Here is a 16,563-nt window from a genome sequence, read left to right as displayed (position 1 = left end):
TGGAGAAAGGCTGCAATCCTGAGGTGGAGACAGAGAAATTTAGAGATAATTTGACAACAGTTCGCCTCATTCAATGCTAGCCTGCGAGAGGGATGTGGAGGAGTGGGGAGGAAGGGGAGGGGACAGGGCCCTTGCGGGACTAGGCCTGAGGGTGAGGGGTGGGGGTTGGGGGCAGAGATTCGGTAGGAAGGGATAAGAACAGGAGGGGAAACAGGAGGTGGGAAATTTGGGGCGACACGGTGATGAGGATCCTAGATTCAAGATAATAACGTGTGTCTTGTCTCTGGCGCTGGTCGATCCACAGAGAACTCCCTCCTTCCCGCCCCTTCCTTTCTGTCTGCAGGTCTGAGGGTCTGTGTTCACAGACATCTCCAGGCAAGTAAAAGAGGAGGAAACTATCCCAAATCGTCTCAGGGAGGGGAGCACTCAGACGGGGGTCTCTGAGGGTGAGAGTTGCGAAAGGCAAGAGCTGGGTAAAATTTGTAGCGGCCCCACAGCTCAACTCCCTGTCTGCTCCCCTCCTGCCGCCCATCAGAGAGGCCATTAGCCTCGTCTGCTGGAGAAAGGGTGGGCTGCTGAGGGAGGGGAAAGGAGGCAGAGAAGGGGTAGGGGAGGGAGGGGGTGCATCTCGAACTTCGGAGGGCTGGACCAGTGAAGCAGGGGGTGGGAGATTAGGCGACTATCTAGCTTCAGAGAGAAACTGACAATCTTGAATGAAAAGAAATGAAGCAATCTTACTCTACATTTTCTCCCTGGACTTAAGCAGGAAACCGCAACAGCATGCAAAAATCCTGCAAAGAAAATGAAGGAAAGCCCAAGTGCAGCGTGCCAAAGAGGGAGGAAGAACGCCCCTATGGAGAATTCGAACGCCAGCAAACAGAAGGGAATTTTAGGCAAAGGTTGCTTCAGTCTCTCGAGGAATTTAAAGAGGACATAGACTATAGGCATTTTAAGGATGAAGAAAAGACAAGAGAGGGAGACGAGATGGAAAGGTGTTTGGAAGAGATAAGGGGTCTGAGAAAGAAATTTAGGGCTCTGCATTCTAACCATAGGCATTCTCGGGACCGTCCTTATCCCATTTAATGCATTTCTCCCCTGAATTCAACTATTTTCTGTTATTAATACTGCAACATTGGTTCCCTTTGTCTGCGTTTTCTTGCTAAATATTTGCTACTATTTTATTCCAATCCTTCAGTGTTCCTTTGATTTACATATGACTCGTTACCATTTCATCCTTTAACCCAGTCTCACTCATTTAATAGGGTTGTTTCATTCGTTTGCATGGGAAGATGCTCACTGTATATTATAAAGTGAAAATAATATGTTGCAAAACGATATATATAGATATGTCTATCTATATATATCTTATAGGTACATTTATACATGTCATAATGCAAAAAATTGTCTGAATTATTATACACCTAAAGGTTAACAGTGAATCTCTGTGATCTGTATTTTATTTTATTTTTTGCCTATCTGCATCTTCTCATTTTCCAAAAAAATGAATAATACAAATGTGTGTATATGTGTGTATTACTCGTGTCACGAAAAAGCTAAAATAAACACACAATAAAAGAACTTGTCAATCACCTTTGAAGGGCAATGAAACACTTAATAAACTCTTAATAACAGAACTATAAGAAAGAAATGTAAACTTCAAATTATCTCTGGATCTCTTAGCCAGAGAAATAAAACTGTCAATTAGTGTAGATACAATTGCTTAAGACTCAGTCTTTTCATGGGAAAACATTTGCCTCACAGGGCAGCTGTGGGGAAGAAATGAGGTGACTGAGCTGTGCTTGGTGGGCTCTGGTTCCCACCTATGCATACAGAATGCCAACCCACTACAGAACATCAGTTTTGAGGGAGGGATGGTCCTGGCATGACTCAACCTGTGCTCAGGAACAAGTCCAATAGGCAGGGAGGTGGGGACTTCCATGCCAGGCCTCTGCTGTTGAGCCCTAACCCTGGCTCCCCTGGGTCCTGCCAGGCCTGCTGGGCACTGGTACCTTTTCTGCTGGGCCCTTTGCTCTCTGCTAGCTCTGCTGCTGGTGGTGCAGTGGAGTCCTTGAGTGCCAAAGCCCCGTTGAGTTTCCTGGAGTCCCCAGTGCGTTGAATCCCCACTCTGTCTTCTAAAGCGTCTCTCTCTGCTTTATAGTGATGCTTAACACAGGTGGGGACTGTTCCAGGATTGCTTGTGCCACAGTGCTTAGCAGAGTTTTTAGTAAAACAGCCCCTTCCATTTTCAGCCACAGGACACTTCCTCCATAGGAGTCAGACATGATGATTCCATTTTGGGGGCTGGACCAGGGTTCAAATTTGAGCAAAAGATGTCATGCTATAGTCAGAGTTGCTGCTCGAAGTCTAAGAACTGAGGTTTTGTCTTCTTTCTCTTGTGGGATGATTCCTCCCTGAAGGCTCCTGTCAGGCCTGCCCTACTGGTTCAGAAGACTCTCAGGAGACATGTGTAAATTGCACAAAGTAATGCAGGAAATAGATCTAGGGAAACAATCCCCTTCTCTCTATCCCTTCCAATCTTGAAACATATGTAAGAATTCTTTGTAAGACGAATATATGTATAACACATATTATATATGTAAACATATACACATATATAGAAATATATGTATTTATACCTTTTAGTGTATATATGTACATATATCGTTTTATGTATATGTATATATGTATACTTAAGCATTATTTCTTAACTGGACTTTTTGCATTTTCCATTTCAAAGTAAAGACTATAATATTTCATTATATTTTAGCATTTCATTATATTTCTATTGATTACTGCTGTGACACGCATAGTGTGTACTTAATAAATGTTTACTTAATTAGAATTCTAGTGTTCTTGGCCCAGTTTTACTTCTGATTGCATAAAATTGGAAATAATCTGTTTCTCTAGAAACTGTAACTTACATTTTCAAAAAGAACCCAATAAGAAAGGGATTATTCCCTAAATTCAGTCTATAAAACTATACGTATAATAAATTGATGTCTCTCAAAAAGTCAGCTCCTGACATTATAATCTTCTAGAGTGCTTATTACAAATACAAATTTATGACAAATAGCTCCCCATACACACACATACTCTTACAAAGTCAGAATTTCTGTGCATATGGCCTTGGAATCTTCATTTTGGGGTTCCCATGAAATTATGTTCTTCAAAACTGCTTCAAAAATCCTCACTATAGACCCTGTTTCAGCTGAGCAGTGCAGAAGGAGTCTTCTTATAACCAAAGAGCCTAATTGTTTACAATTCGTAATTAAGGGCTCCTGAAAGTCAAAATGGTTGGTACCATAGCCTGAAAATTGAGGGTACTCATCAAGTAAATCTATGTGGAGAATAAGCATTATTCAACCTTAGTAGAAGGCAAAAAGACAAATGAAAAATGAATAAAATAAAAACAATTGTTATCTACCTATCAAATAGACAAATGTTTACTTACAATACTCAGTTTTATTGAGGAGGTAGGCATTTTCATACTCAATGAAAGAGTAAATTGCTATATTCATTTTTTTGCTTCTATTCACAATAAATACCAAAAGCTCTATACTCTGCATACTCCATGACTCCCAAATTCTACTGCTTGAACTTTGTCCTAAGGAAATAATCACAGCAGTGAGCAAATATTTATCTATAAGCATTTTTATTTAAAGATTTTACACATTTTCAAGGAGGTTTTTTAACCTAAGAATTAAGTATATGGACTATCCAATCAGAAGAAAATGAACATAGATTCCTACTAGCCACATACACAAAAATACATCCCAGGTGGATTAAAGATGAAAATGTGTAAAACAGAAATGAAATATTGCAATGAAAATTAAGAGAAAAACTATATAGTCTTGTAATGTGATTATCTTCTTAAACATGAAAGAAAATCCAGAAGTTGTAAAGCAAAAAAATATTAAATATCCAAAAACAAGAAATAGCCTGGGAAAAAATATTTGCAATATCATAACAGATAACAGGAAAATATCTCTAATACCCCAATAGCTTTTACAAAGGGAATGGAAAAACATAAACAAACCCATAAAAATATGCCCATACCGTATTACCCAGAATTCCACTGCTTTGTATTACAATAGAGATATATGTACACATGTGCACAGAATGCCTAGATGGATGTTTATTGTGACATTGTAAGAGCCAAAATATTGGAAATAGCCTAAGTCATCAAAAGGGAAAGGTCAAATAAACTGGTCAAGCTATACCAAGAAAACTACATGGTAGTTAAAAAGAATGAGATTCTTATATTGAAGCCTCTCCAGGAATAATTGTTAAATAAAGATATTATATATCTTTATGTTGCTATTGTCACAAATAATGAATTACCTAGTTCATCTTAATATACTGCTTTAACCACACATCCAATTTCAACCTCCTTCCCACAATTAAACACTTATCAGTTTTATGGATATCCATCTAGAAATTTATATATTTCTGTTTTGCATTTTAACTAAATATTATGATGTTACATTATGACTTTCAGCAGCTCTTAATTATGAATTATAAACCAGTAGGCTCTCTGATTATAAGAAGACTCTTTCTGCACAGCTCACTTGAAACAGGGGCTATGGTGAGTGCGCATATTAACATAACTTTACAATTATTGTTTTATGCATTTGTCATTTAAGTCACATAGAAGAAAAAGAGGAGTTATAAACCAAATATGCAAAACTGCTTGCTTTTTAATTTAGCTTTGTAGCTACCTTTACCATTGTTGTTTATGTCTTCATATGACTTTGAGTTACGCATTTACCTTGTGTCTCTTTATTTCAGCTTGGAAGTCTTATAGGACTTTCCAAAGGTCAGTAAATACAAACGTAAATGAATCTACTTTCTCTAGTATGCCTATAACTTATGTTATTCAAACTATTCCCCTGTTAATTAATGCTCAAACTATTTCTATATTTTTCCCACTAAAAGAATTGCTGTCTGCAATGAGCATGCTTGTACAGATATTCAATTTACTGCTGCTTTTATTTCTATAGAATAGATTCTGGAAAGTAAGATTGCTTGATCAAAAAGTACGTGTTCTGGGAATTCCCTGGATGTCCAGTGGTTAGGGCTCTGCACTTTCACTGTAGAGGGCATGGGTTAAATCCCTGGTCAGGGAACTAAGATCCAGCAAGTTGGGCAGCGGGGCCAAAAAAACAAAAATTTCGTGTCCTTTTACATTTCCCAGCGTCCCTTGCACATATGTTGGGGCCATCAAATGTAATATAAGACACATCTAAGGCTTATAAACACTGCAGGGTGACCTCTCCACACTCCTTTCAGTAACCTTGGAAACCATGTGTGCCATCTGGAACACATAACTGTGAGATGAATGCAGGCTAGATACCCAAATAATCCATGGAGCAGAGCCATGCTGTAGAGCCAATAACTCTCACTGAACTGACATGAAGGAGTAATAAACCATTTTAAAGTCACTGAGATAGCCTAGTTCATCTTAATATACTGCTTTAACTACACCTTAACACAATTTCAAACCCCTCCCCACAATTAAACACTTAACAGCTTGACAGCTATCCATATAGAAATTTATATATTTCTGTTATACATTTTAACTAAAAGTTATAAAATTACATTTACTGTCCTACTGTATTTTACTTAACAATATTCCTAGAGATGCTTCAATAAAGAATCTCATTCTTTTTAATGACTATGCAGTTTTCTTTGAGGATAGTTTATTTGACCTTTCCCTTTTGATGACTTGGGCTATTTCCAACATTTTGACCCTTACAAACAGTTCCACAATAAAAATCCATCTATGCATTTCTGAGCATGTGTGTATATATATCTAGGTAAATCAAAGCAGTGGAAGTGCTGGGTCATATAGTATGTGCATAATTTTACTTGTTTGTTTATTTACCATAGTGTATGCCAGAAACATATACCTCACCTCAAAAGTCCTGATGAATATTGATGCAAAAATCCTCAACAAAATGCTAACAAACTAAGCCAGCAGAATATTGAAAGGATTTTACATCATGATGAATTGGGATTTATGCACAAAATGAAAGGGTGATTCAATATATGAAAATAAATTAATGTAATATATATTACATTAATATAAGAAAGGAGAAAAACCACATCATCTCAAGCTATGCAAAAGAAAGCATTTGACAAACTTCCAACACTGTTTCATAATAGAAACACTCAACAAACTAAGAATATAAGAGGATTGTCTTACGTGATAAAGGGCATTTATGAGAAACTCAATGCTAAATAATATTCAACAGTGAAAGATTGAAATCTTTCCATGTAAGATCAGGAATAAGACAAGGATGCCTGCTTTCATCAATATTGTACTGAAAGTTCTAGCCAGAGAAATTAAGCAAGAAAAAGACATTAATCAAATCCAAATTGAAAAAGAAGTATCTTTCTTTGCAGGTGGTGTGATACTATATATAGTAAATCCAAAAGAATATACAAGAAGGCTACTAGAGCTAATAGATGAACTTGTCAAATTGCAAGACACAAGATCAGCCATCCAAATTCTGTTGTATTTCTATATACTAGCAATGAGCAATCCAAAAATGAAATTAAGAGAAAAATTCTATGTACAAAAGCATGAAAAAGACCAGAATATTTAGGAATAAATTTAACCAAGGAAGTTCAATATATGTACACTGAAAATTAAAAAACTACTGAAAGTAATTAAATAAGACCTAAGAAAATGGAAAGATACCCCATGCTCATGAATTAGAAGAGCTAATATTGTTAAGGTGGCAATAATTCCCAAAGCAATCTACAGATTCAATGTGATTCCTATTAAAACAAGAACAATCTATTTTCCAGAAATGGAAAGGCTAATAGTAAAATTCATAAGGAATTGCAAGAAATCCCAAATAGGTAAAAAAGAAAACTTGGGCACAAAAACAAAGTAAAAAGACTCACACTTTCTTATTTCAAAACCCTACAAATTTATAGTAATCAGAAGAGTGTAGTACTGTCATAAGGATAAATATATAGATAAATGGAATAGAACTGAGAGTCCAGAAATATGTCTATGGTCAATTGATTTTTGACAAGGGTGACAAGTCCATTCAATTGGAGAAAGAATAAGCTGTTCCACAAGTGGTGATGAAACAACTGAATATCCACATGCACAAGAGGGAAGTTAGACCCCAACTCACATTATATCCAAAAAGTAAACTCAAACTGGATTACAGACCTAAATCTAGGAGCTAAAATCATAAAACTTTTGGAACAAAACGTAGGAGCAAATCTTCATAATCTTGTATTTGGCAATGGATTCTTAAAAATTACACCAAAAGCATGAGCAAAAAAAAAAAAAAAAGATAAATTGGACGGCATCAAAATTAAAAACATTTGTGCATCAAAGGACACTACCAAGAAAGTGAAAAAGCAACTTACAGAATGGAAGAAATATTTATAAATCATATATCTGATAAGGGTCTAGTATCTAGAATATATAAAGAACTGCAACTCAACAACAAAATGCCAAACAACTCAATTAAAAAATTAGCAAAGGACTTTAATGTAGACTTTTCTCCAAAAAAGATATACAGTTGATCAAAAGTAGCATTAAAATATGTTCAACATTATTTGTCATTAGGGAAATGGAAATCAAAACCACAATGAGATACCACTTACACCCACTAGGATGGCTCTAATCTGTAAAACTGAAAATAGCAAGTGTTGGCAAGGACATGAAGAAATTGTAATCCTTATAGATTGCAGGTGGGAATGTAAAATGTTACAGCCCCTGTAGAAAAAAAGTTTGCCAGTTCTTCAAAAAGTTAAACAGAATTACTGTATGATCCAATAATTCCACTCCTAGAAATGAACCCCAAAGAATTTAAAATAGGTACTCAAAAAAACTGTTGTACAGAAATGTTCATAGCAACACTATTCACAGTAGCCTAAAGGTGGAAACAACCCAGATATCCATCAAATGATGAGTTGATAAACAAAATGTGTTATGCCCATACAATGGACTATTACTCAGTCCTAAAAAGGAATGAAGTACTGATACATCCTACAACGTGGATGAATCTTGAAAACAATATGCCAAGTGAAAGAAGCCAAACATAAAAGGTCACATATTGTATGACGCCATTTGTATGAAATGTCAAAATATGTAAATACATAAAGACAAAAAACAAATTAGTTGTTGCCAGGGCTGGGGACAGGGCGGAATGGGGAGTGACTGTTTAATGGGTACAGGGTGTCCTTTGGGAGTAATGAAAATGTTTGGGAACTAGATAGAAGTAACAGTTGTACAACTTTGTGAGTATACTAAATGCCACTGAATTGTACACTTAAAATAGTTAATTTTATTTTATGTGAATTTCACATAAATGCATATATGCATTTTAACTATTAGAAATACTTCCAAATTTTGCTCCTAAGAGTTTGTACCAATTTACAGTAGCATCAGCAATGCATAAGACCTTCTATTCCCCTCACATCACCAGGACTGTGTTAAAAACCTTTTTGATCTGTAGTCTTCTCAGACTACCCCAGCTCTTGAAGACTGCCACTTTCTCTAAGCTGTTTTTGACCTTCCCACTTTAGTCCATAATCATTCTCTAAATATGCTCATGTCAATGAGTTTTACCTACTTAGCCAGAACACCATTTCCAACAGGTCAGTTGTGTCCTCTTAAACCTATCTCAATGTTAGAAATAAAGTGCTTTGCGTTAGTGTTTTCTACATTTAGATCCATGGACTTAAAACTATGTTATAGATATTATGCTAATTTTACAGATAAAGAAACTGAGGTTCAAAGTTTTTATGTAATACTTTTTAACACTGGAGTGTGTCAAGGCTGGGATTCTAGCTCCCAATCTACTTATCATTCCGTGTGTCCTTCTTATGAATTGATGAGACCAGTTTATCAGCTTCTACACATTCACATTTTAATGGCCATACTATATAATGCATATATGTAGGTTCACTTAATGACACTCCCTGATGAGGATGAGAATGGCAGTGAACTTCTGTTCTTCAGGCTGAGAAGTCTGGGACTGAGGACCATATGTATTTGAAAGGCTATCTTTATTACATTCTAAAAGCCAAGTTGTTTCTAGATCTGTGTCAACTTTCAAATGCTATTCCTTAGCTATTTTCTTTATTCTTGGGCAGTCACTTTTAAAAATTTATTGTTAATTTATCTGGCAGTACAGTTTGCTTTTATTATTTGTTTTCATCAATTTGTGTATTTGTATGTGTATGTGTATTTGTAATTTGTGTATGTGTATTTATAATTCAGAGGAATTTTTGAGCAACATTTTCAAGTTCCAAAACAGATTCCTTGTAATTTGACTTGAAATTGAAATTAATTTATATAAAGGAATTTATGCATAATTTTCATTTTTCACAGTAGTTGTCCCACATAAGATCTTGGACTCCTATCTTCTAAATAATCCAAAGGTGCACTTATTGTCTATCCTCTCAGCATTCCATGGTAACAAGGCTGCGAGCTGCTAAGAACTTATATGTAAATAAATAACTCAAAGTTCCTTTTTACCTGGAGAAGGTAGTGGTTTCTACCCCACTACGTCATCCTCTTAAAGAACATTTCTCCAAAAGTACCTATCTCACAGGACTATGGGAGGAAGAAGAAATAAGATACTAAATAGCAGTGATTTTATAAGATTTCATATTTGAAAAAAATGAATCCATTAAACAGGAACAATATATGATGTAGGAATGCCAGCAAGTAAACTTTCATGGTATTCCAGGAAAAATATAACTGGGTATATTGAACCTGAACCATGGCAATAACAGGCAGTAGGTTTGGGAAAAAGTAGGCAGAGGCAAAAGATAATTAGAAGGTTGAATTCTCAAGGAATTGGTCATTGATGAGATTGCGGGAAGTGAGGGAATAAAAGGAAAGGATAATACCCACGTTTCTGATTTGGCATTTAAAACTATGTTGGCATTATTTATTTAGACGGGGAACATGGTGGTAGCTTAAATGTGTGTAGTGGTAGAAGAGTTGGATCGAAAAACTAGTTCTAGAGGCATATTAAAAAGTTAGATCCCAGGGCTTCCCTGGTGGTGCAGTGGTTGAGAGTCCGCCTGTCAATGCAGGGGACACGGGTTCGTGCCCCGGTCCGGGAAGATCCCACATGCCGTGGAGCGGCTGGGCCCGTGAGCCATGGCCGCTGAGCCTGTGCGTCCAGAGCCTGTGCTCCGCAACGGGAGAGGCCACAACAGTGAGAGGCCCGTGTACAGCAAAAAGTTAAATCCCAATCAAAATCCCAGCAAGTTATTTGGTGGACATCACAAAATATTCTAAGGTTTATATGGAGAGGTAAAAGACCCAGTATAGCCACCACAATATTGAAGAGCAATGAAATTAGAGGACTGGCACTACAACCCAAATGCAAGACTTACCATAAATCTACAGTAATAGTGATAGTGTGGTATTTGCAAAAGAATAGAAGAATAGATCAATGGAACAGAATAGAGAGCTCAGAAATAGACCCACATAAATACAGTCAACTGACCTTTGAGAAAGGAGCAAAGGCAATACAATAGAGCAAAGATGGTCTTTTCAATAAATGGTGCTGGGACAAATGGACATCTACATGCAAAAGAATGACCGTAGACACAGACCTTACACCCTTCATAAAAATTAACTCAAAATGGATCACAGACCTAAATGTAAAATGCAAAATTATCAAACTACTAGAAGGTTACATAGGAGAAAACCTAGGTGACCTTGGGCATGGCAATGACGTTTTAGATATGACATCAAAACCATGATACATGGAAGACATACTTGACTAGATGGAGTTAATTAAGATGAAAATCTTCTGCTCTGCAAAAAACAATTCAAGGGAATGAGAAGACAAGCCACAGACTGAGAGAGAACATTTGCAGAAGACACATCTGAGAAGGGACCATTATCCAAAATATACAAAGAAGCCTTAAAATTCAACAATAAGAAAACAAAAAACCTGATTAGAAAATGGGCCAAAGACTTTAACAGATACCTCACCAAAGAAGAGATACAGATGGGAAGTAAGCATATGAAAAGATGCTCCACATCATATGTCATCATGGAAATGCAAATTAAAACAACAATGAGATACACTACACATTTATTAGAATGATCAAAATCCAGAACACTGACAACACCAAATGCTGGCAAGGAAGTGGAGCAACAGGAACTCTCATTCATTGCTGGTGGGGCTGAAAAGTGGTTTAACCACTTTGGAAGACTGGCAATTTCTTACAAAAGTAAACATCCTCTTACCATATGATCCAGCAATCATGCTCCTTAATATGTACCCAAAGGAGTTGAAAACTTACGTCCACACAAAAACCTGCACACAGATGTTTGTAGAAGTTTTTTTCATAATTGCCAGAACCTGGAAGCAACCAAGATGACTTTTACTAGATGAATGGATAAATAAACTGTGGTACGTCCAGACAGTGGAATATTTTTCAGCGCTGGAAAGGAATGAGCTATCAAGCCATGAAGACACGGAGGAAAGTTAAATGCATATTACTAAGTGAAAGAAAGCCAATATGAAAAGGCTACATACTATATGATTCCAACTATATACATGACATTTTGGAAAAGACAAAACTATGGAGACAGTAAAAAAATTAGTGGTTGCCAAGGGCTGGGGGTGGGTACGAATAGGTGAAGCACAGAGGATTTCTAGGGCAGTGAAAATACTCTGTATGATACTCTAATGATAGATGTACATTTTTCTGAACCCATAAAATGCACAACACCAAGAGTGAACCCTAAGATAAACTATGGGCTTTGGGTAATTTTGACGTGTTGATTTAGGTTCATGAATTGTAACAAATATACCATTCTGTTGAGTAATGTTGATAAAGATGGGGGCTATGCAAGGGGTATATGGGAAATCTCTGTACCTTCCTCTCAATTTTGTTGTGAACTAAAATTTTTCTTTTAAAAATGCTTTTTAATATTACTTTTTAAAAAATTATACACAAATGGAATCATATCCCCCCAAATGTTACATTCTCCAGGACTTGTGGATTGATTGATTGTATGGGATAAGAGAGAAGGTATTATTTGTATGTTGGCACCAGTCACCATAGGGTTCATGAGAAAAGGAGGAGGAATCAGGTAAGGAAAGTTATAAGGGCAAGAGGAAGATGGCAAGATCATATTTGGATAGATTGAGTTTGAGGTGTCTATGGGATATCCAGATGGGACTGTTTGATACACTGTAAACAGAGAAGTGAAAATATAACAGGATCTTAAGAAACACCATTTGGGAGGCAACAGAACTTAATGTCTAGGACCACATGCCATGTAGTACAACAACCTGGATATAAATACCAGATCTGACTCTTCATTTAACTGTGTGAACTTAAGCATGTTATATAACCTCCATGGACCTCATACCTACATATTTTGACTAGAACGACCTCCCTACAAAAGTGCATATAACCCTGCTTATAACATGTGTGCACACATGTGTGCACACACACACTCAGAGGGAACTTGGATGCAATTTTGGGTAGTCTACAGACTTCTCCAGTGAGAGTATCTAGTCTAGGTTAATCAATCTGGTCAGAAGGTAAGAGTTCCTTGGAAACTGACCTGTCTGGTTGAGAGGTCACTGGGAAGATGGTCCGGTAGGAAGCAACACTTCAGTAAGCCTAGGCTCCTCCCAGGGCTCTAGAAATGGTAATTTGGGGGTGAAAGGTGCAGCAGACTGCACCACATAATCCATGTGAGATAGAGTAGACAGGATACAGGGCAGCTTCCACCTGAGCACTGTGAATAAAGTCAGAGAACAGGCAGGCCTAGCGGGGATAGAGGCGGTAGTACAGAGCCTTCCTGGTAATCAGAGAATGGTAAACTCTGGTCTTTGTGGCCCCTTGAATAGGAGGATGGTTGAAAGGTCCAATGAACTAGGGTGGGGTGTGGGTGAAGGGGACAGTATACTCATGCTCCAGATCAGAAGCATCTATTTTAAAACGCTGAAAACTTTTATTATGTATGTAGCCAAACAAACACACTTTGTACTTGGTACAAATTAGTGCAATAAAGGTAATGTTGTATTTCTACTAAAACAAATAATTTTCTTTAAGAAACGTATTTTTTTCCTACCTTGAATGTTTTCTTTCATCAAATAAAAATCCTTTATTAACTTTTCTGATTATCAGAATAAGAGAAGTTTATGGGAAAACGGGAAAGAAAGAAAAAATATTAAAAAGAAAAATCCCTCCTTAAAGTCTATTCATCCCATCTTGACAGCCTGCTCTGTATTAATTTCATGCATTTTCAAAACACAGGAAAAATGAATATCAGTGAATGTTGAGGAAAGAAGTGGACTTAGGAGATCTATGCCTGGGGAAGCAACGGAAAGAAAGAAAATATGTCAGAAAACTTGTGCCAATGGCCAGTAGCCACAAGGGAAACTGTAGTCCCTTTCTGTTAAACAGAGAAAGGGAAATAAATGCCACAAGGAGAAGAGAACACTTTTTACCTCTCAGACTGGCAAAGACAAAAATGTGTGATGTGATGATGGGGGGGAAAGTGAAATAAGAGGGCAGGGATAGAGTGAGGGGAAATTAGTGACTGGCGTTCACTGGTGACATAGCCCTCCTATAATGAACAACTGAATTGTGTTGAAGTATTTCTAGTCCCATAAAGGCTTTCAGGTACTAGTTCCCTGTTGTCCTGGAGACAAGAAAAGGAATGGAAAGAGCAAATAAGTGTTGTGAAACCCTATAGATAATGTCAAAAATATTAATTATAATAATACACAGAAAGGGTACAGAGAAACAAACCAAAATATTCACTGTTGTTTGAACATTGTATTCAAAGAATGAACATAATTAACTTCTGTTTATGAGTTCTAAAGATTGCAGGTTTTTCATATTTTAGCATTTCTGAAATTGGAATGTATTTTACATGGAATGTTTACCCTTATATTGTTTATCCTGAAAAGAGTATTGAAATTAAGTGATGCAGCTTACAGTTGAGGATGTTTTTGGTTCAAGGAAATATAAAATATTTTTAAATGAGTAAAATAAACATAAAAATGACTAACATTTTTTGTAAGTGTGGTTGGGGATAAGCTGGTGAAATAAAATTTTTGTTTTCAAAAATTCAAATTGAGGAAATATGGACAAAATCAGCTACTTGTGATAAGAGATGAGCAATAGATTAGGAATGAGGATCAAAGTTTTCTTTGATTATTTTTTATTATTGATATAGCTGGATGTTTTGTAAATATTGTTATTTCCATTGGGATACATCAATTTGAGGAGTTTGTCACCTTTCGTCTATTTATACATTTATGTATTCATTTATATAAGTATTCATTAAGTTCTCTCAATAATATTTTGTAGTATACTGTGTAGAGGTCTTGAACATCTTTGTTAGATTTACTCCCAAGTATTTAATATTCTCTTACACAATTGTAAATGGTAAATTTTTGTTTCTTTTTTAATTGTTTGTTAATGATACATAGAAATACAATTCAATGTTGAATATTGACATTGCACCCAGCTACTTGCTAAATTTACTTATTAATATATATATTATGTCTGTAGATACTTTTGGATTTTGTATATAACAATCATGTTGCTTGCAAATAATGACAGCTTTATTTCTTCCTTTTCAATTCTTAAACTTTTTTCTTACCTTACTGTATAGGCTATGATTTACAACACATTTTTTTTAGAAGTGATGAAGGGAATCTTTGTCTCCACCATGCTATCAAGGGGTAAACCCTCCATTTTGTACCATTAAAGTATCAGGGTTGTTGAAGGTTTGTTAATTATTATTTAAGGTTCTATTTATCACATTAAGGAAGTTACCTACTGTTTTCGGTTGATTAGGAGTTTTTTTTTATTATAAATGAGTGGGTTGTTTACTCACATTCTGATTGTCTTTGAAGCACAAAAGTTTCATTTTGATGATGTCCTGTTTGCCTATTTTTTCATTTGATCCTTGTGCTTTAGAGATCATATCTAAAGAACCATTGCCTAGTCCAAGGTCACAAAGATGTACACCTTTGTTTTCTTCTAGGAGCTTAATTGTTTCAGCTTTTACATTTAGGTCTTCGGTCTATTTTGAGCTAAATTTTATATATGGTGTGAGGTAAGTATCCAACTTCATTCTTCTGGATATCTGTTCTCCAAGCACTGTTTGTTAAAAAGACCGTTCCCATACTATATTCATAGGTTGGAAGACTAAACATTGTAAAGATGTCAGTTCTCTCCAAATTGATCTATAAATTAAATGCAAATCCAATCGAAATGCCAGAAGAACTTTTAAAATAAAAATAGACAAGTTGATTCTAAAATTTAAATGGAAAGGTAAAGGAACTAGAATAGCCAAAACAATCATGAAAAAAAGTTGGAGAAATCACACTATGTGATTTTGTGGTATTGGTAAGAGAAAGATAATAGATCACTGAAACAGAATAAAGAGTCCAGAAATAGTCCCACACAAATATGATCAATTGATTTTTTTTTTTTTTTTTTTTTTTTTTTGCGGTACGCGGGCCTCTCACTTTTGTGGCCTCTCCCGTTGCGGAGCACAGGCTCCGGACGCGCAGGCTCAGCGGCCATGGCTCACGGGCCCAGCCGCTCCGCAGCACGTGGGACCTTCTCGGACCGGGGCACGAACCCGCATCCCTTACATCAGCAGGCGGACTCTCAACCACTGCACCACCAGGGAAGCCCTGATCAATTGATTTTTGACAAAGGTGCAAATGAAGAAAGAATAGACATTTCAGCAAATGGTGTTAGAACAACTGGACATCCATCCGTCAAAAATAAATAAATAAATCTCAAAAAAAAGAAAAAAACACTGTCAACATTGTGTCCCCCACCCCCACTGAATAGTCTTGGCACTCTGGCACTCTTATCTAAAATCAATTGACCATCGATATATGGGTTTATGTTTGGATCTTCAATTCTGTCCCATAGATCTTTATGTCTATCCTTATGCTAGTATCACACTGTCTTGATTATGTAGCTTTGTAGAGAGTTTTGAAATCACAAGGTGTGAGTTCTCCTGCTTTGGTCTTTTTCAAGACTGTTTTCGTTATTTGGGATCCCGTTAATCTCCATATGAATTTTAGGATCGTTTATCAATTTATACAGAATGGTAGTAGGATTTTGATAAAAATTGTATTGAAATTTCTTTCAAAAATATTTTGTAGTTTTCAGAGTATGAGTTTGCACTTTTTTCAAATTTATTCCAACATATTTTATTCTTTTTGATGCTATTTTAAATGGATTTTTTCTTAATTTTATTTTCAGTGTGCTCATTGAAGCGAAATAGAAATAGAATTGATTTTTATTTCAAGTAAAATCTTATTCTATTCTCATTTAAAACTGACGTTCACTGTTTACTTCAGTCTTCTCTAAGAAATAAACACAAATTAAATAAAGCAACTAAGAGAGCTAATGGCTGAAAGTGAATCCCAATAAGAATTCAATCAACACGTTGAATACTGAGAGAAGCAACATAGTAACAATGGATTTTCAGATCATGTCATCCCTGTAGTTTTGGGGTTTTATTTTGGTAAACCATATACCAAATAAAATTTTTCATTTAAA

The 16,563-nt window shown here is 36.1% G+C and overlaps 1 protein-coding gene across 1 annotated transcript; it reads left to right on the top strand.

Annotated features, from left to right (window-relative positions):
• Positions 1–780: 780 nt before the first annotated feature.
• On the top strand, positions 781–1,083 carry TCEAL7 (transcription elongation factor A like 7). The gene has a single exon (XM_007445575.1). The coding sequence runs from the start codon at positions 781–783 to the stop codon at positions 1,081–1,083; it is 303 nt and encodes a 100-aa protein (XP_007445637.1).
• Positions 1,084–16,563: the final 15,480 nt, after the last annotated feature.

This window comes from Lipotes vexillifer, unplaced genomic scaffold (genome assembly GCF_000442215.2).
Source record: "Lipotes vexillifer unplaced genomic scaffold, Lipotes_vexillifer_v1.1 scaffold1752, whole genome shotgun sequence".
Taxonomy (NCBI): Eukaryota; Metazoa; Chordata; class Mammalia; order Artiodactyla; family Lipotidae; genus Lipotes; species Lipotes vexillifer.
This window is presented reverse-complemented; position numbering and strand designations above follow the sequence as displayed.

Excerpts from the sequence above, each read along its gene's own strand:
- TCEAL7 (XM_007445575.1), top strand. The coding sequence starts at position 781 with ATGCAAAAATCCTGCAAAGAAAATGAAGGAAAGCCCAAGTGCAGCGTG.